We start from the raw sequence: 18088 nt of genomic DNA on the forward strand, positions 1-18088 counted from the left end.
AACAGGCAACTTCACAAAAGCCGTCGATTGCGGGTGTCTGGTAAGTTACCACGCGCCTTCTGAACGCAGCTGCGCCCAACACCAACTTTGTGACCACACCGTCCCTCTCCACACCCATCTCACCCCACTATGATCTTGTACAAAAGTAGTGCCTCGCAAGCTTACGACTAAACGGAAGATGACCAACACACGTCAATTGTAGATTAACGTCGTCGCTGGATCCTGCGGCAACATTGCCGTCGAGTTCCGCCCTTCTGCACAGCCATGCGCCCTCGTCCATCGCGTGAGGGCTGAACCGCGCAGGCAGTAGAACGCCTTAGGACGACATATCCAGGCTTCTGCACGGTCATTAGAGACTGCTGAAATGATGGCTAACCCACGTATAACTTACACAGCCAGACCTTCCGTCTGCAAGTCGCTCCAGGAGCCCTTCGCCTCGAACCTGTCAGGATGAAGCAGAAGACGCTCGAATGGGCTGGCCATCCCGCCAACTGGTGCACAGCCTGTATGGGCGAGTTGCCAGAAACACACGAGGACCTGCCTTTCGGCTTGCTCACCCTCCCTTCCGAACCTGCGATGAATGCCGCTGGCCGGACTTCAGACCACCCGTTCAAAGACCTTCGCTCGGCCCGTCGCGTACGCCAGCGATCTAAGAGATACCCTGAGCGCATCTACAGCGGTAACAAGCGTCGTCGCAACGACCGATATCGCCTCGCACGAGAAAACCAGCTTCGGCACGAGTCCAAACAGGCAGACATTCAGGAATGGGAGGACGATTGTTACGACAGATGGGCACATGAAGTAGACATGGAGCATATGGACGACATAGAAGCCTACGAACTCTTTGGCAAGAATGCCCATATCTTCGAAGGCACAACCACCGGAGACATTACAACAGGCGAGGATTTTGGCACCTGGGCCCGGCGTCGCATCGCAGAGATGCGGCACGTCAAGGAACACCGCATACATGCATACGGCAAACCCACGAGCCCAGCGCCGCTGGTCATCCTCCCACACACCATGCGCGACACCAGGCGACCCGGTCGCGTCAGCGCCACCATCCCCACCGCGCCTTTCGCAAACCCCCACGAAACAACCCTACCCACCTCTCTCTCCGAGATTCGCGCCCACGCCACACTAGCCTGCATTCTCACACCTCCAAAAATCCTCAAACAACGCTGTCGTAGCCGCAACGAACCCGCTCTACCCGTGATACCAGGCTTCTGGTGGTGGGGCGAGTATACCTGGCAGTGGCATAGGAACTTGTCTGGGTGTTGGTTCCTTGGCTGCGGATATGAATGCTCGGAGGTGGGTGGGGGGACTTGTACGTGTTCGTGTTGGTGCACTTTGGATCGGGAGTGTGCTTGTGCGGAGTTTGGGGTGGGGACGGAGTGGGAGGTTCCGGCGCCGGAGGAGGTGCAGAGGTGTAGTCTTGTTGAGTGGGCTAGCGGGGAGTTGATGGGGAGGATAGAGGCGGATGAGATTGTTTTGCAGAGGCAGCGAGAGAGGATGGAGGATGAGAGACTGAAAGAGAACGACCGGGGTTGGGATAGCGATCTCAGTGACTGGGGTGATGACTCGCAAGATGGATATGTGATACTGGGGGAAGAGCAGGATGGAAGTGAGACATGGAGTATTGTTGTTGGAGTAGACGAGGATTGCTTTGATGCTCATGACATTGTACGCGTTGGTCAGAAAGCATAGGGCATCATACCAGCCGTGCAAATGCATCTTGGTGAACAATAGTCTAGTTCGGTGTATCGATGATCCTCATACATGCAGGTTATCAAACGTCTAACTTCTTCTCATCAAGCACACCACCCCTCATCTTCTCCATCCTCTCAGCAGCTTTCCTCTTCTTCGCATCAACTCTCTCCCTATCCTCCCTCATCTGCCTGATCAAGGCGCTCTTTTCCCGGATCTTATGTCCATAGAGGTAAAAGACTACCGGAATGGGTATGAGCGCAAACTCGATCAGCGACAGCATTGTAGCACTCCAATGTGGGCCAAGACTTTGATACATCTTTGGACCTGCGAGGGGAAGAGCACCACCCATGGCGGATCGTAGGACGGCGTTTCCAGCGAGAGCGGACGCGGCGTAGATGCCGTAGGAGTGAACGAGGTAGTTTGACGCGTAGATGAAGACGCCGCAGTTTCCGGCGCCGAAGGGGATGCCGGCGATGAGGGGGAAAATCCAGTGGACGTTGGGAGTGCATGTCCTGTAATCATGTTAGTACAGACGACATCTAGATGGGGAGGGATACACACCAAGCAAAGATCATCTCGCCCACGGGAACCAATACCGCGGCGATGACAACCACACTGACCATAGCCTCTGGGTATGGCTTACCAGTCTCTGGGTCCTTCTTATGACTGTTGATCATGCGACGAAGCAGCGGTTCCGATGCTATCGTGATGACACCGCCAATGCCAATACCCATATAACCCAGTCCAACAAGTCCAGGCGACCAACCTCGCAGCTCACCGAAAACGATGGGGTACGAAACGAAGCACAGATACAAAACTCCGTAGACCAATGCTATGTATACGTCCCAGAAGATGCAAATCGGTTCGTTGACCGCCATACTAAGCGGCCGGTAGAGGTTCTCCCGTAGTAGAGGCCAGAAAGCCTTCTTCTCATCGTAGCGAGAGTAGTATCGTGGGTCGGACGTTTCTTTGCGCTTCTTGGCTGACTTGGCGCGGAGAATCGCTGGTTTGTATGTTTCTGGGATCAGAAAGACCATGAACCAGGATGCGCCAGAGCCGATCATGACGACCCAGTTCGTCCAGCGCCAGCCGAGGGCTTGGAAGACAAAGCCACCAACGAGAGGGCCGAAGACAGGCCCGTTCATTGGCCCTAGAGACCATATCGAAAAAGCCAATGCGCGATAGTCTTCCTTGGATATGTCGGAGACGGTGCCTGGAGCATTGGAAATCATAGCCGCGCCCGCGATGGCACCGAAGAAGCGCATGACGAGGATCTGAGCTAGGTTGTTCGATAGAGCGCATGGTATGACGAGGATGGTGAAGGATGCGACAGCGATAAGGTAGACGGGTCTCCTGCCATACATCTCACTAAGCGGTGCCAGTAGCAGTGATCCAATCGCCAGACCGCACAAGTAGGTTGTTATCCCCAAGATCACTAACGTCTTCGACTGAATGCCAAATGTTGCCATCATGCCCGGTATGCCGCTTGTATAACTTGTCGAGTACATAACTACGACCAGTGTTGAAAAGCTCATGAAGAAGATGACAACAGCCTTCCTCAACATGGACCAGTCTTCCGGGTCTTCTCCATCCTCGAAGTCAATTTCGAAGCGCGGGTCTTGCGTCGCGTTCGTTGTGACAGTCGCAATCGCATCCTCCTTATCGCCAGGCCAGGAGTGCCCTGTATTCCTACTCCATGTATGATGTATCGACGGACGTTGATCTACTGCCGAGTTGATCGAATCGGAATGCGTCGACGCTGAGGATATGGAGGCGCGGTCCTCTTCGATTTCGACGTCCTCGATTACGCGGGACTTGTCTGAAGTGTATGACTTGGGTGACGGCGGAGTGTTCTGTGCGTGGGTTCCTAGTATCGTTCCCGCGGCCGCGTCTTGGGTAAGGTTGCTGTGCGACATAGTGCTGATGACGGCGCCGATGAGATCCCAGACTCGACCAATAGCGAATGCGTACCGACGAACGAGCTCCCGCTGCTTATTCTAGCAGCATAAAAACAGGGTATGAATAATTGAAACGAAGGCGCATCGAGCCAGCTAGTGGTGATGCGTGAAGAGACTCATCCACAACCTCCAACGTCGCGCCTTGGAGCTCGAGATGAGCTAGTCGCGGGCGCCCTTTCGCACTTTCCCGCCTTCATGGTGGCGATGATTAATCTAGCGGGAATAAACCCACAAGGCATAGCGGTGATAGCTGGGGAGAGAGTAACCGAGGCAGGCAGGTGCTGCAGCCGATATGCCGTTTACGGATGAAGTTTGCCCTCCATGAGGCAGCGAGATCGGCTGGAGCTAGCCGCTGTCGTTCGATGGCTTCATTGGGGGTTCGCAGAAAATGTAGAAGATGTCATTGGAGAAGAGAGATAAATGCACTGGAAATGCGCGAAAGGCAGACAAGGGAGGGGAAGGCGCTATGTTGCTAGCTGTGGAGCTAGGCAAGGGGCCGGGTAAATGCGATTGTACCTCACGCGTCGTCAAACCTCTCACCACCAGGCTTCTCTCAGCTATAGAGTCCACAACTCCATCATGCATCATCACGAAGCTCCCACAGACTTGCGCTCGATTACCATTGATGCGCTCAGGAGTAGAACATGCCTCCAATCTGCCGCTATCTACTTTTGTCGCGTCACAACACGCGCTTTACCAGCACGCGCGTCGGAACGTCTGGATGAGCTCTATCGACAATTCTGTTGTCGTCTGGACGTCTGAAAACAACCTAAACAACTCCTACCTTCACTTCAAGATGACAGACAGCTTCCAAGGTCGAAGAGCAGTAGTGATGCTACACTAACACACGTAGGTCGTTCTTTCCATTTGATGCAGGCCACGTCTCCATCATCCTTGTCATTTCAGCAGCGTTCCTCTCAGCCAATCTGGACTCATTCCTTCTCTTTTTGCGTTATCGCTTTTCGGAAGCAACACAGTTTCGTTCTTCTCTGTTACTTCCCACCTTTGCCATACATCCTCCACTTGTTTGATGCGTGGACAGAAGGAAGCAACTGCGGACGTCAAGACCGACCTGAAAGAAGCGCCCAGCATCATTAATCCTGGAAATCAATCGCCATGTCCATCATGGCCTCTTCTTTCGGAACTGGCGAGGCTGAGGGTTTCTCGTAGCGCCGTACAGTGCCTCAGTCACCCATTCGCTAGCCGGCATGTCTCCTCATGCAGACTCGTTCACCGGTGGCAAGGAGATTGGCCCGAGACTGCGCTTTGGTGTTCCACGACTTCTGGCAAGGCTCAATGTTCATCGTTCATCGCTCATCGTTGGGGAGGGCGTCTACGCGTTGCTGCCGCCTAACAAAACAATGCTTGGCGCCTAAGTCAACCCTGGTACCGCGCCCTCATCAAGCAGTCGCGTTTTCGACAACACCACCTGCCAACTCTTACAACATCGCAATACCCCACTTCCGTCGTATTGCGAATTCCCTCACTCGTTCTTGCCCCCGCCCGCTGCCTCGTTGCAGCAGGCACTCGAAACAGCCATGGCGTCCGCCGCGCGGCTGCCATTTCTTGAGCAGCAGTACTACCATATCGCGCTGCCCCGCAATGTACCTGGCCGCGAAGATGGCAACTTGCATCGCGTCGAGGAGGCTCTCTTGAAGCGTATGCTTGACGCCGTTGCAAGGCTCACCCCCAGTGTCGCTGCAGATGTTGCTCCGCACGTCCAAGGACTGCGGAAGACATTGCTCGCATGTCAAATACTCAATATTGATGGAACCATTGGCAAGGCGGCGCTGATGAAAGAGCTTCGCGACTTCAGCCATGGGAAAATGCTTGTTCTGCATATCGCACCTCAGAACTGCGCTTTGCTCGTGTATCCCTACGACACCTCCGGCGAGCGCAACATCATTTTCGAAGCATTCGAGACATCTGCAACAGCCGACAAGGTGCTTGCTGCCAAAGGCGCGCTACAATGGGACTGTAAGTAGCTGACATACATCGGTGTCGCGCATTTACTGATCTTGAACTTACCTGTAGTCCCCGGCTGCGCGGTATCCGTCCCAGCGTCGACTATCAACGAAGAAGCATTCCAGGAAGCTCTCGCCACCTTCATCGAACAAGCTAGCAGCGAGTCGGTCACAAAGTTTGCCGCTATCACTTGGAAGGCAGCCGCCACGATTCCGGAGATCCGAGACACGAGTGACCCCGCTCTCATATCTGGCTTATTGATGACTATACTGGAGGCCAATGGCGCTGCAGTTGCGGTTCCTCGTCTACGGAAGCGCGTGCGCGATACAGTTACCTTTGATAATGCTCGGACACCATGGAGGAGATCCGCTTTCTATCTGGTCCTTCGAGTAGCGGTCCAGCGTTACTTGTATCACCACTTGGGTGCAGAGGTCGGAAGACTCCACTACAAGACAATGATGTGTCTCCTGCATGCGCAGCTATTGGAAGATGTGTTGAAGAAGATACCTCTTGATGCAGCCTTCTCACTCCGCCAGAAGCTAGGTCGCCGCCTCGCCAAGCTTACATCCGATGTCCATGGTGCCGATAGGTCCGCCTTCAACAGACATTCTAATCTCTTACTGTCCTTGAGTGGTAGTTTCGAGTCCTCCCTGGCGACGACTGGTGGCTACTTGAAGCAAGTCTGGCGTAATTATAGCAAGTCGCGGGAGCGTATTATCCCAAAGCTACGCCAGTACGCCCATCCTCATGAGTTCCAACTTCGTTTGATGAACAGCGGTAGGTTCTTGAAAGGAGTGCTAGTGGAACACGCACATTCTCCACGACCTCAACAACGGACTGCTCCCGAGCTTCTGCAGCTTTTTGAGCGATCTGTCGCTTCTGTCAGACCCTATATGCGAGCTTTGGAAAGCCATGTCGCTTCGTCAAGACTCCTTGAGGATGTTGTACTTCCTGCCAAGCGTTCAACGCAATCAGAAGGCCTCCGAGCGATCCGGTTGAGTAAGGTGATTCATGAATATGTCACCAACATCAACGCGGTAGACCACGCTTATCCCAACCAAAAGAGCCAGCAGTTGCTCCATCTCATGGAGCTCTGGGTTCTCATGGACAAGGATGCCGTAGCATGCTACCCGTTGCTCGAGGAGTACCATCCTGGGTTCGATCCAGATTTGTTGGATCCCATCCAGCTCCTTACACACGAAGAGATGATTCGGAGTCAAAAAGTACGCATGTATTTGAAAGCTCGCTTTCGAGCACGGTCAAGTGTGCAGTCCAGAACTATCTTCGACGATCCTGCCGACGATTGCTTTGCTGCACAGTATTACGATCGGGAAGACCATCAGGGCGAACTGTGTGCAATGCGAGAAGACATCGAGGCAAAAGCCGATATTGCATATGACGCGAAGCACATCGAATGGGAAGAGAAAAGTCAGCACCATGCTCAAACCATCGACAGGCGAAATGAGAAGGAGTGTATCTGGGATGCTTTCGTTGCTGGGGATGGCATGCCTGAATCACGTCATCGCCTTCCTTGCGAATGGCATAACCTCAACCAAGAAGCTAAGGGCATCAGGATCCAGATCTACGAGCATCCATTACCGAGTTATGAGCCGGCTGCCAAAGCAGCACTATTCGAGTTACAATGCCCAGAAGTATTCGCCGCCTACCGAGACGCAACTTGGCTTATACTTTCGACTCTTTGTCGCGAGCCGACCGATAAGCTTGATCGGATGTCGCTTGTCCGGGAGTACTCACAGCTTCGCTCATACGTCAACAAAACCAGCTGTCGAGTGAGTCTGGGCTCGTACAAGAAGGCTCATCTAGAGTGTCATTACGCGAATTGGGGCTTTCCAATTGGGGTAGACGAAGTCATCCGGACTTGTGGCCTCAAGCCCAGGTACTACGACAGTGTTGGTGAGGCATGGACCGATAGATGCGGTAAAGCTTCCTTCTGGCATCATTTCCCCGTGAAGCTTCCCCTCAATTCGCCACTGATGTCACTTGGACTCAATTACCTTCTGTGGCCGACATCCAACGAGATCCAGGCGAACCAAGCTAGGTGCCCTCAAGGCGTTGGCGTTCATGAGTTTACGGCACTCCAAGGTCTCTTAGTCGGCACTCATTCAAGATGGCTCGACCTTCTCAGGGAACTGGGCTCAACCAATCTCAATTTTTCGTCCGAGTCCACATGGTCGCTCGTCTTGCGTATGGTACTTCAGCTAGGGTCAGACCGTGCGGCCTTAACCAATTATACCGACACCCATCGCTCTCTCTTGGATGATGGTCTTTGCAGCAAGCTTCTGCAGCAAGTCCGCTATCGATTGGAAGCGATCCGACGAAACTGGCGCGAGCCCGTACAGATGGAGATCCTCATCACTATCCTACTCAAGGTGACCTCACTGAGCCCAAGCACATCAATCTGCAACGACGGAAGGGAACTTCTCCATGAAGCCCGCAAGATCACCGACGGCTGGCGCCGCGAGCTGCAACCGATGGTCACGGAAGATCCAAACGTGTTACAGCCAGCTATATGGGCGTCACTCCTGTGCAAGCAGACAATGCACATTGACGACTGGTTGGGAGCCCCTGAGGGTCTTCGCATGTATGTTGATGCTTCAATCTCGCTCCGATACAACTTGGCCGGGAGATATGACACAATGCCGTTCAATATGCGCAACGCCATCGCTCAAGATACACTCTTCGCTTACGAGCATCGTGAGGCCACGAAAGAAGCCATCATGAGGAATGCAGAGACGTTCAGAGCTGCTTTAGACGCTGTATGGCATGTACCCGGGGAATACGACGTCACTGAGCCCGGTTTAGCAGTCGTTCCTGACACTTGGTACCTCTCATACACATTGCAGTCAACGGCTGAGCAGCACTCCTACTTTGTGCATTACGACTATGTCTACGGCACCCTGCTCATCGACGGTCAAGAGATGGGAACTCTTCCGCAGTCGTACCGCATGAATGACACCTATCGACACGTCCTTGGTGATAAGAATCCAATCGTGTATCCTTCACCTCTACGTGGCATGGATTTCGCATTGTCAGAGCCCATACGTGGCCATCGAATTCATCTAGGCTACCGCAATAAGCGGCTGATTATTCGGGCTGACCTGGGCGGCGAGCTGCTCGAATTCATTCCTAGCCATGTTTTTGGCGTGGAAGGCCCTACGCCCGATCTACCTAGACCGTTGGTTGAAACATGCTACCACTGGCTGCACGTCTACAGTGGTCACATCGAGATTCGCCAGAACGCTCCATGGGCACTTAAGCAGGGAAATTGGTGGATACGTTGGCATCCATCCGGCTTCTACCATGCTGTTCGACGGTTCCAAGATCCATCGCAGACGACTTTGTTGGACACGGGAAGTGAATTGGTCAAGACCATTACCCGGATCTTCACTCACTTCGAATTCCCCTCCCAGATCCTGGTATTCGCGTCAACTAACGGAAGAATCACCGTGGAGTTGAAGCGGATGGAATTGAGCTTTCATATCAACCGAGAAGGCTTGCTACACTCGTTGCGCCTCGGTGCCGTCATTCTACAAAACCAAGATGCGGGTACCTGGTATGGCCTCATGAACAAGATTGTCGTCCAATCTGTTGCCAATCGTCGGCAGAAGAGCATACTGATTCCTTGGGGAGGCATCCGAATTTCGAAAGACGGTCCCCATGTGTCTGTTGACATCGAGATGGGCCAAGGCATATATCTCAAATACGCGGTCAATGATGTCTTGGGACGAATTGACTGTGCACCCGAACCTCGCCTCCTCTACATGAAAGCCTTGCTACATGCCTACACGTCACACGCGATCTTTGATCCACTCACCCGGCGGACGGGAAAAGAAGAGGCTCTCTACCTACTCCAAACGGGTGCCTATCAACCTTGGAACCCGTTGTTACGCGATGAGATATCCACGTTGGAACGTATTGCAGAACTATCACCGAAGCGAGGGTATTACCCTCCAGATGCTAGGTGCATGGAGACAGTACTGTGGCGTCCTGAATGCACAGTGCATATGCAAGACGATCGGTATGTCAATGCGGTCGCCAAGATACTGCAAACGTCTTCCAACTTATCCCAGTTCTACCTCGACCGGGACATTCAGGAGACCATCAAACTTGACCCGGACATAGCTCATCTGGCTGCTCGAGCAGTCGCGAGGTCCGTCGATTGCGGAATGAAGAAAGATCACAGCTCAGACACTGCCTACAGCGCACGCGACGCCCGGAAAGCTTCACGAGATCGCCTGAATGTGCTTGAGATATCAAAGCTGCTCCAGGATTGGAAGTCAACTTGCTCACTGGACACAACACTGATCGCACTCCTTCACGATGCTCCAGTTGTGGGCGGTTATGACAAATTCTACCGCAAGTGTCTGCTTACCGACCACCTTGCTGTCGACATCAGAACTGAGTGGGGCGCGCTTGCTCAGAGGTCACTACAATGTAGTGTCGACGATAGGTTTGGCTTGATGTTCCTGCTAGGGACCATCGCGTTCTCTTCAGATGTGGACCTAAACCTTCTGCGTGTACTCATATCTTTCGCAATGATTCCGGAGATCCGAGCCATTGCAGTTCCTTCCCATGCCGCCTACTTTCACTTTCGAGTGGATGGAGCGCCTCCTGTGTCCTACTTGATATCGCTTATGGAGAAAGCACGAATGCCATTCGCCGAGACCGGCTTTAAGAAACGTTCACAGCTAGTGAAAGCCGAGAGCTTACATGGCCCCGGTGTCGATCGAGCCTGCGAGCTACTGGCTAGCTCAGTGGTGGAGCAGTGGCCAACTCCCGACATCGACCCGGCACTATTGGTCGCGATTGACCCGACATACCTCGACATCGAACAGGCTCTAGCTGATGTAGCTCCTGAATGGATCCGCCTTACGCGCAATCATGAGTTGGCGCTATATCTAGAGCAGGTGCAGGAGGCACTCTTCCGTGTGACTGCTGATCGCACAGAGCTTGGCGCAGACGTTGAAGTAACTCCATACACGGAGCTGCTGCCATCTGCCCTGTATTCTACGAGATCTAGGCAGTACGATGACCTCTCGCTTTCAGACCTGTTGAAGGCTCCAATTGTCAACGCTGCACCGCCAAGGGAGGTGCGTTCTCTCGCTGCCAGCTCATATGCCGGAGCTTTGGCTGTCAGATCGGGTAATATTGCGCATCATCCTGTCAAGACACACAACTTCATGGATACCCTTCAAGGCAAGAAGGTAGCAATCCATCCTCGAGTACCCAAGGCGCAGCCGCGAGAGATTGGAGTTCTTAGGGGTATCGTCGCCAACTTCAAAGACCCGGCTTCTTTCGTGCAGTGCAGATACGCGAAAGAAATGAACGCGAGCATTGATGCTCTCCAGAAGCGAATCTCGCATGTACAGCACACAGCTCATGGCACCCATCCTCAGATCACAACAGAGAATATTGTATCGGTCAGAGACTCAGCAATAGCAGTTGTTGAACGACTCCGCAATGCTCTCTATCTGCATGATCCGCAAGCAAAATGGCTTCAGATGGCGGATACTTGGCCTAGGCTGACAACAGTGGAGCTTCTTACGGAGCTTCGAATCGCTTCCGGCACCACTTTCGGTAGTGGCACCAAAGAGGCAATTGTAGCTTTCGGTGTGGCTGTAAGCAGACTTCAACGACTACTTCGGATACAAGATGCCCAGAAGAGGGCAAAGAATCAGCAAGAGCGGGACGAATGGGCGAATGAAGGCCATAGCAATTGGAACCCAGAAGACTATCCGGACTGGCTACTACTGGAGATCGACGGTGACATTCTCATCCGAGAAGAGCAGGTACAAGTTGCCCTAGCGACAATTTCACCCCAGTCGGACGAAAATTCAGTTCTGCAACTTTTAATGGGTAAAGGCAAGACGTCATGTATTCTTCGTACGTATCAGCGTCATTACCCAGATCTTCCTCAACTGACTTGCCACAGCCATGGTAGCGTCACTTCTTGCTGATCGGACCGATCTCGCTCGCGTTGTGGTTCCAAGAGCTCTCTTACTCCAGTCAGCGCAAGTGATGCAAGCCAAACTAGGCGGACTAGTGGATCGCGAGCTCATGCATATACCCTTTTCTCGAAAGACTCCTCCTACCAAGGCGTTAATGAGTTTGTACGGAAAGATTCATGCACGCTTGAAAGATCGTCGCGGTGTGCTTATTGCGTTGCCTGAGCATGTGCTCTCGTTCAAGCTGAGTGGATTACAACAACTCTGTGACGACAACCTCAAAACAGCCTCTCTGATGATCGACACACAGCGCTGGCTTGATCGACATACCCGCGATGTTCTGGACGAATGCGACGTTTCGTTAGCAATCAGGACGCAACTCATTTACCCATCCGGTACGCAGACTACAGTGGACGGCCACCCGATGCGATGGCAGGTCATCCAGGCATGTCTTCACTTGGTGAAGGACTTCGCCTCAAACGTCCAGTCACGTTATCCTCGCAGCATCGAGGTGGTCAATCGTGGCAGCAACGGGTTTCCTCTCATTTATTTCTTGCGCAAAGACGCCGAGGATTACTTGATCGAGCTGTTGGTTAGGATCATTTGCAAGGGTCAGACTCCGTCGATACTGCCTTGTGCCGAGTACCCAGCCGCTCTCGTCAGAGATGTACAGGACTACATCTCGAAACCAACTGTGCGCGGTCAAACAACATCCAGGATCACCACCTTCTTCCGAGACAAGCCAACTTTGATGCGGACTGTCAACTTGCTTCGTGGAATGTTTGTGCATCGTATCTTGATAACGACCCTCCGCAAGCGCTGGAATGTGCAATATGGCCTGCATCCAACCCGCGCACCTATCGCGGTGCCGTACCTAGCCAAGGGTGTACCATCTCCTACAGCTGAATGGGGGCATCCTGATGTTGCAATCACCTTGACGTGTCTGTCATTCTACTATCAAGGCCTGACTGGCTCTCAATTCAAGGAAGCGTTTGCCCACCTGGTCAAGACGGACGAACCCAGTATCCAGTACGAGAAGTGGTTTCCCAAGGGCGTGGACATCCCGAAAGAGCTAGATGACTATGCCGCCATCAACGCCGAAGACATGCGGCAACTGAGCGATCTCTATCAGGTCGTGCGCTTCAGTGCCTCCCTCATGGACTTCTACTTGAACAACTTTGTGTTTCCCAAATATGCGAAGACCTTCAGCCTCAAGCTTCAGGCATCTGGCTGGAACCTTTTCCCGTCCTTCCAGGGCACCACGGGAGCCCGTATCACTGGCTTTTCTGGCACAAACGATTCGAGGCACCAGCTTCCCCTGCTAGTGCAACAGCAAGATCTTCCACAACTAGCGCATACCAATGCGGAAGTTCCTTACTATTTGCTGGCGCCTCGCAATCAGTCATACATACGCATGATCTTTGGGAACGGAGCGCGATGGACTGAAAAGGACCTGCTCGAGAACCTCGCTAATCGCCACACGCATGTTATGAAGAATGGCACCTACCAAACTCATCATCTCCCAAACAATCTGAGTAACTTCAATCAAGATGGACGCATACGAATTCTGATTGATGCCGGCGCTCAAGTTCTCGAGCACTCGAACAAAGACTTCGCCAAAGCGTGGCTTGATGCCGACCATGATGCCGCAGCAGCTGTGTACTTTGACGATGATCATCGTGTATGGGCATTGTATCGTACAGGGAGATGCGTACCACTCGTCGCATCGCCATTTGTCGACGATCTGGATCGATGCGTCGTGTACCTAGACGAAAGCCACTGTAGAGGTACCGACATCAAATTTCCACCTCATGCGAGGGCCGCCTTAACGCTCGGGCAACACTTAACAAAGGACACGTTGGTACAGGCTGCCATGAGACTCCGACTTCTCGGTCAGACCCAATCAATTACGTTCTTTTCTCCTGTTGAAGTCCATCAGGGTATACTGGACCGCTTGCCAAAGGGCACCAGTGAGTTTCACCAACCCACTTCGGGTGATGTCCTTAGATGGGTGTTTGGCCAGACCTGCGACACTATGGAACAGCTCGAGCCCTCCTATTTTGCACAGACGTCGCAGTATCTGCAGCAAGAGCAAGCCCGGTTGGAATATCCTGATTACCTGCATGATGCTTCATCGCGAGATGCTTATCTCGCAACGGTCCGTATAAAAGAGGCACTCTCTTTGAAACAGCTATACGAGCCAAAAGGTGAACGTCACCGGCGGGCTGGTCCTAACACTGCCACCATCGCCTGGAAACCTTCGCTGCAAAATATCTATACTGAGCTTGTGAACCGCAAGAAACACTTTCAGGATCGAGGTTCGGCCGTCCATGCATCAGCTCTAGAGGAAGTGGAAATTGAGCAGGAGCGCGAGACTGAGCGCGAGGTAGAGATCGAGGTCGAAAACGTTCGTGAAGTACAACAAGCCCTTCTTTTCAGCCCATACAAGACAAAGAAACTACACGAAGACATTCGACATTTCGCAGAGTTCGGGCGTCTCGTCCCTGGGAGCGATGCCTATCAACCTCTGTTTTCGGTATTGGGACGGATGACTTCACTCGGCCTCAAGCATACGGTCTATTCGTCGATGAAGTCCGGTTCGTGGATCTCAGCTGAGTTCTCTCGTACAATCGAGGTCTACACTCCCAACGACAATTACATCCGTTCCTCTCATTGGATTCTTTGGAGCACAGTCAGCCAGCAAGCACTCCTTGTTAGCCCTGAGGAAGCCAATCAGCTCATCCAGATCATGCAAGAGCAACAGGACCTTCAAGATAGTATCGACGTCCACCTCATCATCTATGCTGCACCCGTCACACGAAGGATGCTTCACTTCAACCAGCTTGACTACTATGCGATACCGGCGCTACCTGCAGACTTCAAAGCTCCCGTCTGGCTTCGGGTCGAGATGGGGATTTTCGCTGGGCGTCTCTACCTCGAGTGGGATGAGTACTACCTATTGCTGGAGTACCTTGGCCTCGATGAGAACCTATCCCAGCACCCAGAGAAGGATGCATTCGCAAAGAAGCCTCTGACTTTTGGTACGTATTCTCCGAACCTGTAACAGAAAACAGTTTTACTAACTATGGTGCACAGTACACGAATGGCTTGCTCTGCGCCGCAAGGGTCAAGACTTCGAGCACACCCCCATGGGTTTCGTTACTACTGGCAAGCCGCTTACAGAGAATCATCCGTTCTTCCGCAAGCTCGCTCTTGGAGACGATCCGGCTTTGCGTCAGCATGTCGCCCGAGCTGTACCCGGTCAGCTTGATGCTCAAGACGAGGAAGATCACGATGACCACGACGATGAGGAGGAGTTTGTTCCGGCTGTTGAGCACGTTGACGACTCGGAAGGCGAGGACGAAGGGTTTGAGTCGAGTGGCGATGAGGCCTTCTTGGATGCGGAGGAAGGGGAGTAGACTTAGGTGCTCTGCGCACCAGTTGGTCTATGTATAATAGCACGATAGTAACAGGAAAAGGCTCACGCGCGATTCGCGATGGGCTTGAAACAAATGCCCTGCATCTGCATGACGTGAAGACAAGCACCTTGACTAAGGACCTTAGTACATTGAACACCCTAGAGCTTACATTGACACCAGTTTTTTCAATTTGTTCATTCTGTTTCAATGCAGTCTTCAGACAGGCTCAAGGGTTTTCCCTGCATGAGGTATAAGCCTGCGTACGATAAGGTGTTACAATGCGATGGGTCGGGAGCCTGGTGGACGGGATACGGAGATTGCGGGAAAGGGCCAGATGCGAAGTTAATATATCCTGATTAGCCGATCCGGTCGACTGGTACTAAATGTAGCTATATCCATATAGTATGGTACAATTGAAGGGTATTTCGGCATGTACGACAAATGTACATATTGGGCGCGTCCCGCATTCAAGCATCCGTCATTCTTCTTCAAAGATCTCTCTCCCATCCTTGGCTGGTGTGGCGGTGCCTCGTCCCGGATATGCGGCTCTGCGAAGCCACACCTTTGGCGCCAAGCATCTCCAAGACCTGCAACGTGTGTCTGTCCAACTCGGATCCGGCGGTGGAACGGGGCTGATCGTGCTCATACGGATTCGGTCGAGCTGACGCGGGTGTACATGGGGAAGCGTGTGGTCTTCCATACGGCGAACTTCCTCACTGCAAAACTGCAAGGTATAAGTCTTCATTCTGTATGATTCCAAAGTCCGTCTTCTTAACGCCGCTCCGTCTATCGCGCTTCTATGGTACTACTGCGAGTGTATGGAATGAACTTACTATATGGCGAATAGCACGAAGATCAGGACGAAGACGTTGGCAATGGGGTGCGAGACGGTCTGGTGGAGCATGCTCTTCGCGCCTGAGGTTCGGTCTCCGCTCTCGGCTTTCTTTGCGAGGTCAATGACCCATTGCGCTGCCTCGTCGCCGAACAGGTCGAAGTAGTTCAGGTGCTTGGACATGTCCTTGTCCTTGGTATGGGGTGCGCAGATAGGGTCGCCAGGCTGGCAGTACTCGCGGAGCTTGCCAGCGTCAGCGTAGGGTTGGAGACCGGCGTTCTGCTCTGCGGTTCGTGGCGCGCCGCCATCCGAGATCTCGCCGCCGCCGTGGGTGAAGGACTGGTTTGCGGATCGTCGCGTGGGGCCGAAAGCAAGTGCTGCTACGACTGCGGAAATGTTAGTATAGGTCTCGACGTTGACATAAGATCGGAGTCGCACCCTTGGATCCGGGCGCACTTGAGATGTTCATGGGTGGGTTGTCTTCCTGAGTGCAGCCCCAGAGTGGACCGCCACCACCACCGAGCACGTCGAGCGCGACACTTCCACCCTGGCTGAAACCCATCACAATGAGGTGGCTGTCCGGACACCTCGCAGTGTAGTTCCTCATCTGCTCGGCGCCATTCATAGCCCCCTCGTGCGACGATATGCACCATCGCTCTCCGCCGTTCATGGCCCAGTACTGCACATCCTCATATCCGCAGGCCTTGGGGTTTTCCTTGGTGTTGAGCGCATTGCACACTTTGCCGACTGTCTCGATGACGTGGCCCGGGTATGGCGAGGTAGAGCCGCGGGCGAGGAAATGATGGTAGGTTTGGCATTCGTCGGTCTTGAGGGCCTCAAACTGGGGGCAGTCTTCGAGCTTGGTGCACACGGCGAATGCGGTGGAGGCGTACAAAAGCGCCGAAAGCGCTATCCGGGGTATCATGGTGAATGTGGAGAATGAGAGGAGGGAGCAACGCAAAAATGAGTGACTCGTCAACGACGGCAATAGCGGCAAGTATGTCGGGGGCGGATTATCGAACAAGCAGGGAACACGGCAGACTCTCGCTCAAACACACGGCAAAGGGAAAGTCGGCGGAAGGTGACAAGATGGAGAAGCCGTGGAAGCAACGTCGAAGATGAGGTGGGGACTAGCCATCGATCTCGTTTCACCTCCTGTCATTCCTGGGGAAAGGCATGCGCGTACCACAACGTGCCAAGCAGGGAGTCGACATGCTTGACGCTCCTGCGTGGCCCCGAAAGGTTTGAGAATGGTGATGATAGTCGTAGGCCAAGCTTTTTGGCGCCGTCCCGCCCGGAAAGAACGGCTATTAGGGCCCCGGTGCGCCTCACAGCCGCCTCACAGCCACTCCTGCGCCGCACCTTGGGAACCTGCAGAGGGTACAGTGCGTGCGGAAACGCGAGACATCCTTTGCGATAAGAGAGAAGAAGAAGAAGAAGCGGCACAGTGTAAGATCGCGATTGTGGCCGAGGTCTGAGGATCGGTGGATCGAAGATCGCGTATGAGGAAGCGACAGATGGGAAAATGAAGGCGCATGACTCAGCTGACGCGTAACCCGAAATGCGTGCCCACTCGATAGGGGCCTCTCGTCAACTCCTACTCCATGCGACCAACAACCGACAATACCCACGACTTCATCCCACACTGACTTCAATATCTTACTCTCGTCTGACCTACCTGCTCCAGATATTCCGGAGAGATACTCGGTCTTCCCCACGTCTTACTGACTGAATTAACAGCCTTTCTGGCCAACAAGGTCTATTCCAAGAGCGACACGATTCATCTTTCCAAAGCGACATGCCAGCAGCAGAACACTGCGTCTTCCTATGCGACTTCCCTTGCGACATGCGACTCCACAGATACATCCAAATCGGTACCTTGCAGCGGAACCGGAGTAATGATTGATGTGCTGCGACCCATGGAAACCGTACTGTTGGCTATTTCGATTCAACACCTTATGCGACCATCTACCGAAATACACGGCACTGTGTCTTCGCACAGCGACCATTGAAGGAGAAATCAATTCTCGACCGGGTTCTTCATCTCGTCCACGGCCTCTAGTATGGGATGAAAGTGCCTCTGGACATGTCTGCGAACCTATCAACACTCGAAGCGGACATTTGCCGTCGAAGTTTATCGCATAAGACTGGCCTTGGCTCTCCCAACTCCTCCGCCATGCCAACCGTCCGTGCACTCCGGTTTCCAAGTGCCTCACTTTCACTGGATGTAACATGATGAGA

At 53.2% G+C, this 18088-nt stretch overlaps 4 protein-coding genes across 4 annotated transcripts; 2 read left to right on the forward strand and 2 right to left on the reverse strand.

Annotated features, from left to right (window-relative positions):
* Positions 1 to 129: 129 nt before the first annotated feature.
* On the forward strand, positions 130 to 1704 carry J4E78_006070 (uncharacterized protein; the record flags this gene model as incomplete). The annotated part of the gene is made up of 3 exons (XM_049366684.1): positions 130 to 137; positions 396 to 1238; positions 1554 to 1704. The coding sequence occupies 3 exons, from the start codon at positions 130 to 132 to the stop codon at positions 1702 to 1704; spliced, it is 1002 nt and encodes a 333-aa protein (XP_049221390.1).
* Positions 1705 to 1786: 82 nt separating this feature from the next.
* On the reverse strand, positions 1787 to 3623 carry J4E78_006071 (uncharacterized protein; the record flags this gene model as incomplete). The annotated part of the gene is made up of 2 exons (XM_049366685.1): positions 1787 to 2219; positions 2269 to 3623. The coding sequence occupies 2 exons, from the start codon at positions 3621 to 3623 to the stop codon at positions 1787 to 1789; spliced, it is 1788 nt and encodes a 595-aa protein (XP_049221391.1).
* Positions 3624 to 5203: 1580 nt separating this feature from the next.
* J4E78_006072 (uncharacterized protein) lies at positions 5204 to 15015 on the forward strand (the record flags this gene model as incomplete). Its single annotated transcript, XM_049366686.1, has 4 exons — positions 5204 to 5642; positions 5700 to 11534; positions 11584 to 14637; positions 14693 to 15015. 4 exons carry the CDS (start codon positions 5204 to 5206, stop codon positions 15013 to 15015), a joined length of 9651 nt encoding a protein of 3216 aa, XP_049221392.1.
* A 642-nt stretch (positions 15016 to 15657) lies between these two features.
* Positions 15658 to 16772, reverse strand: J4E78_006073 (uncharacterized protein; the record flags this gene model as incomplete). Its single annotated transcript, XM_049366687.1, has 3 exons — positions 15658 to 15739; positions 15849 to 16233; positions 16286 to 16772. 3 exons carry the CDS (start codon positions 16770 to 16772, stop codon positions 15658 to 15660), a joined length of 954 nt encoding a protein of 317 aa, XP_049221393.1.
* Positions 16773 to 18088: the final 1316 nt, after the last annotated feature.

Source organism: Alternaria triticimaculans (assembly GCF_023758025.1).
Source record: "Alternaria triticimaculans strain BMP 0046 chromosome Unknown scaffold_8, whole genome shotgun sequence".
NCBI classification, from domain to species: Eukaryota; Fungi; Ascomycota; class Dothideomycetes; order Pleosporales; family Pleosporaceae; genus Alternaria; species Alternaria triticimaculans.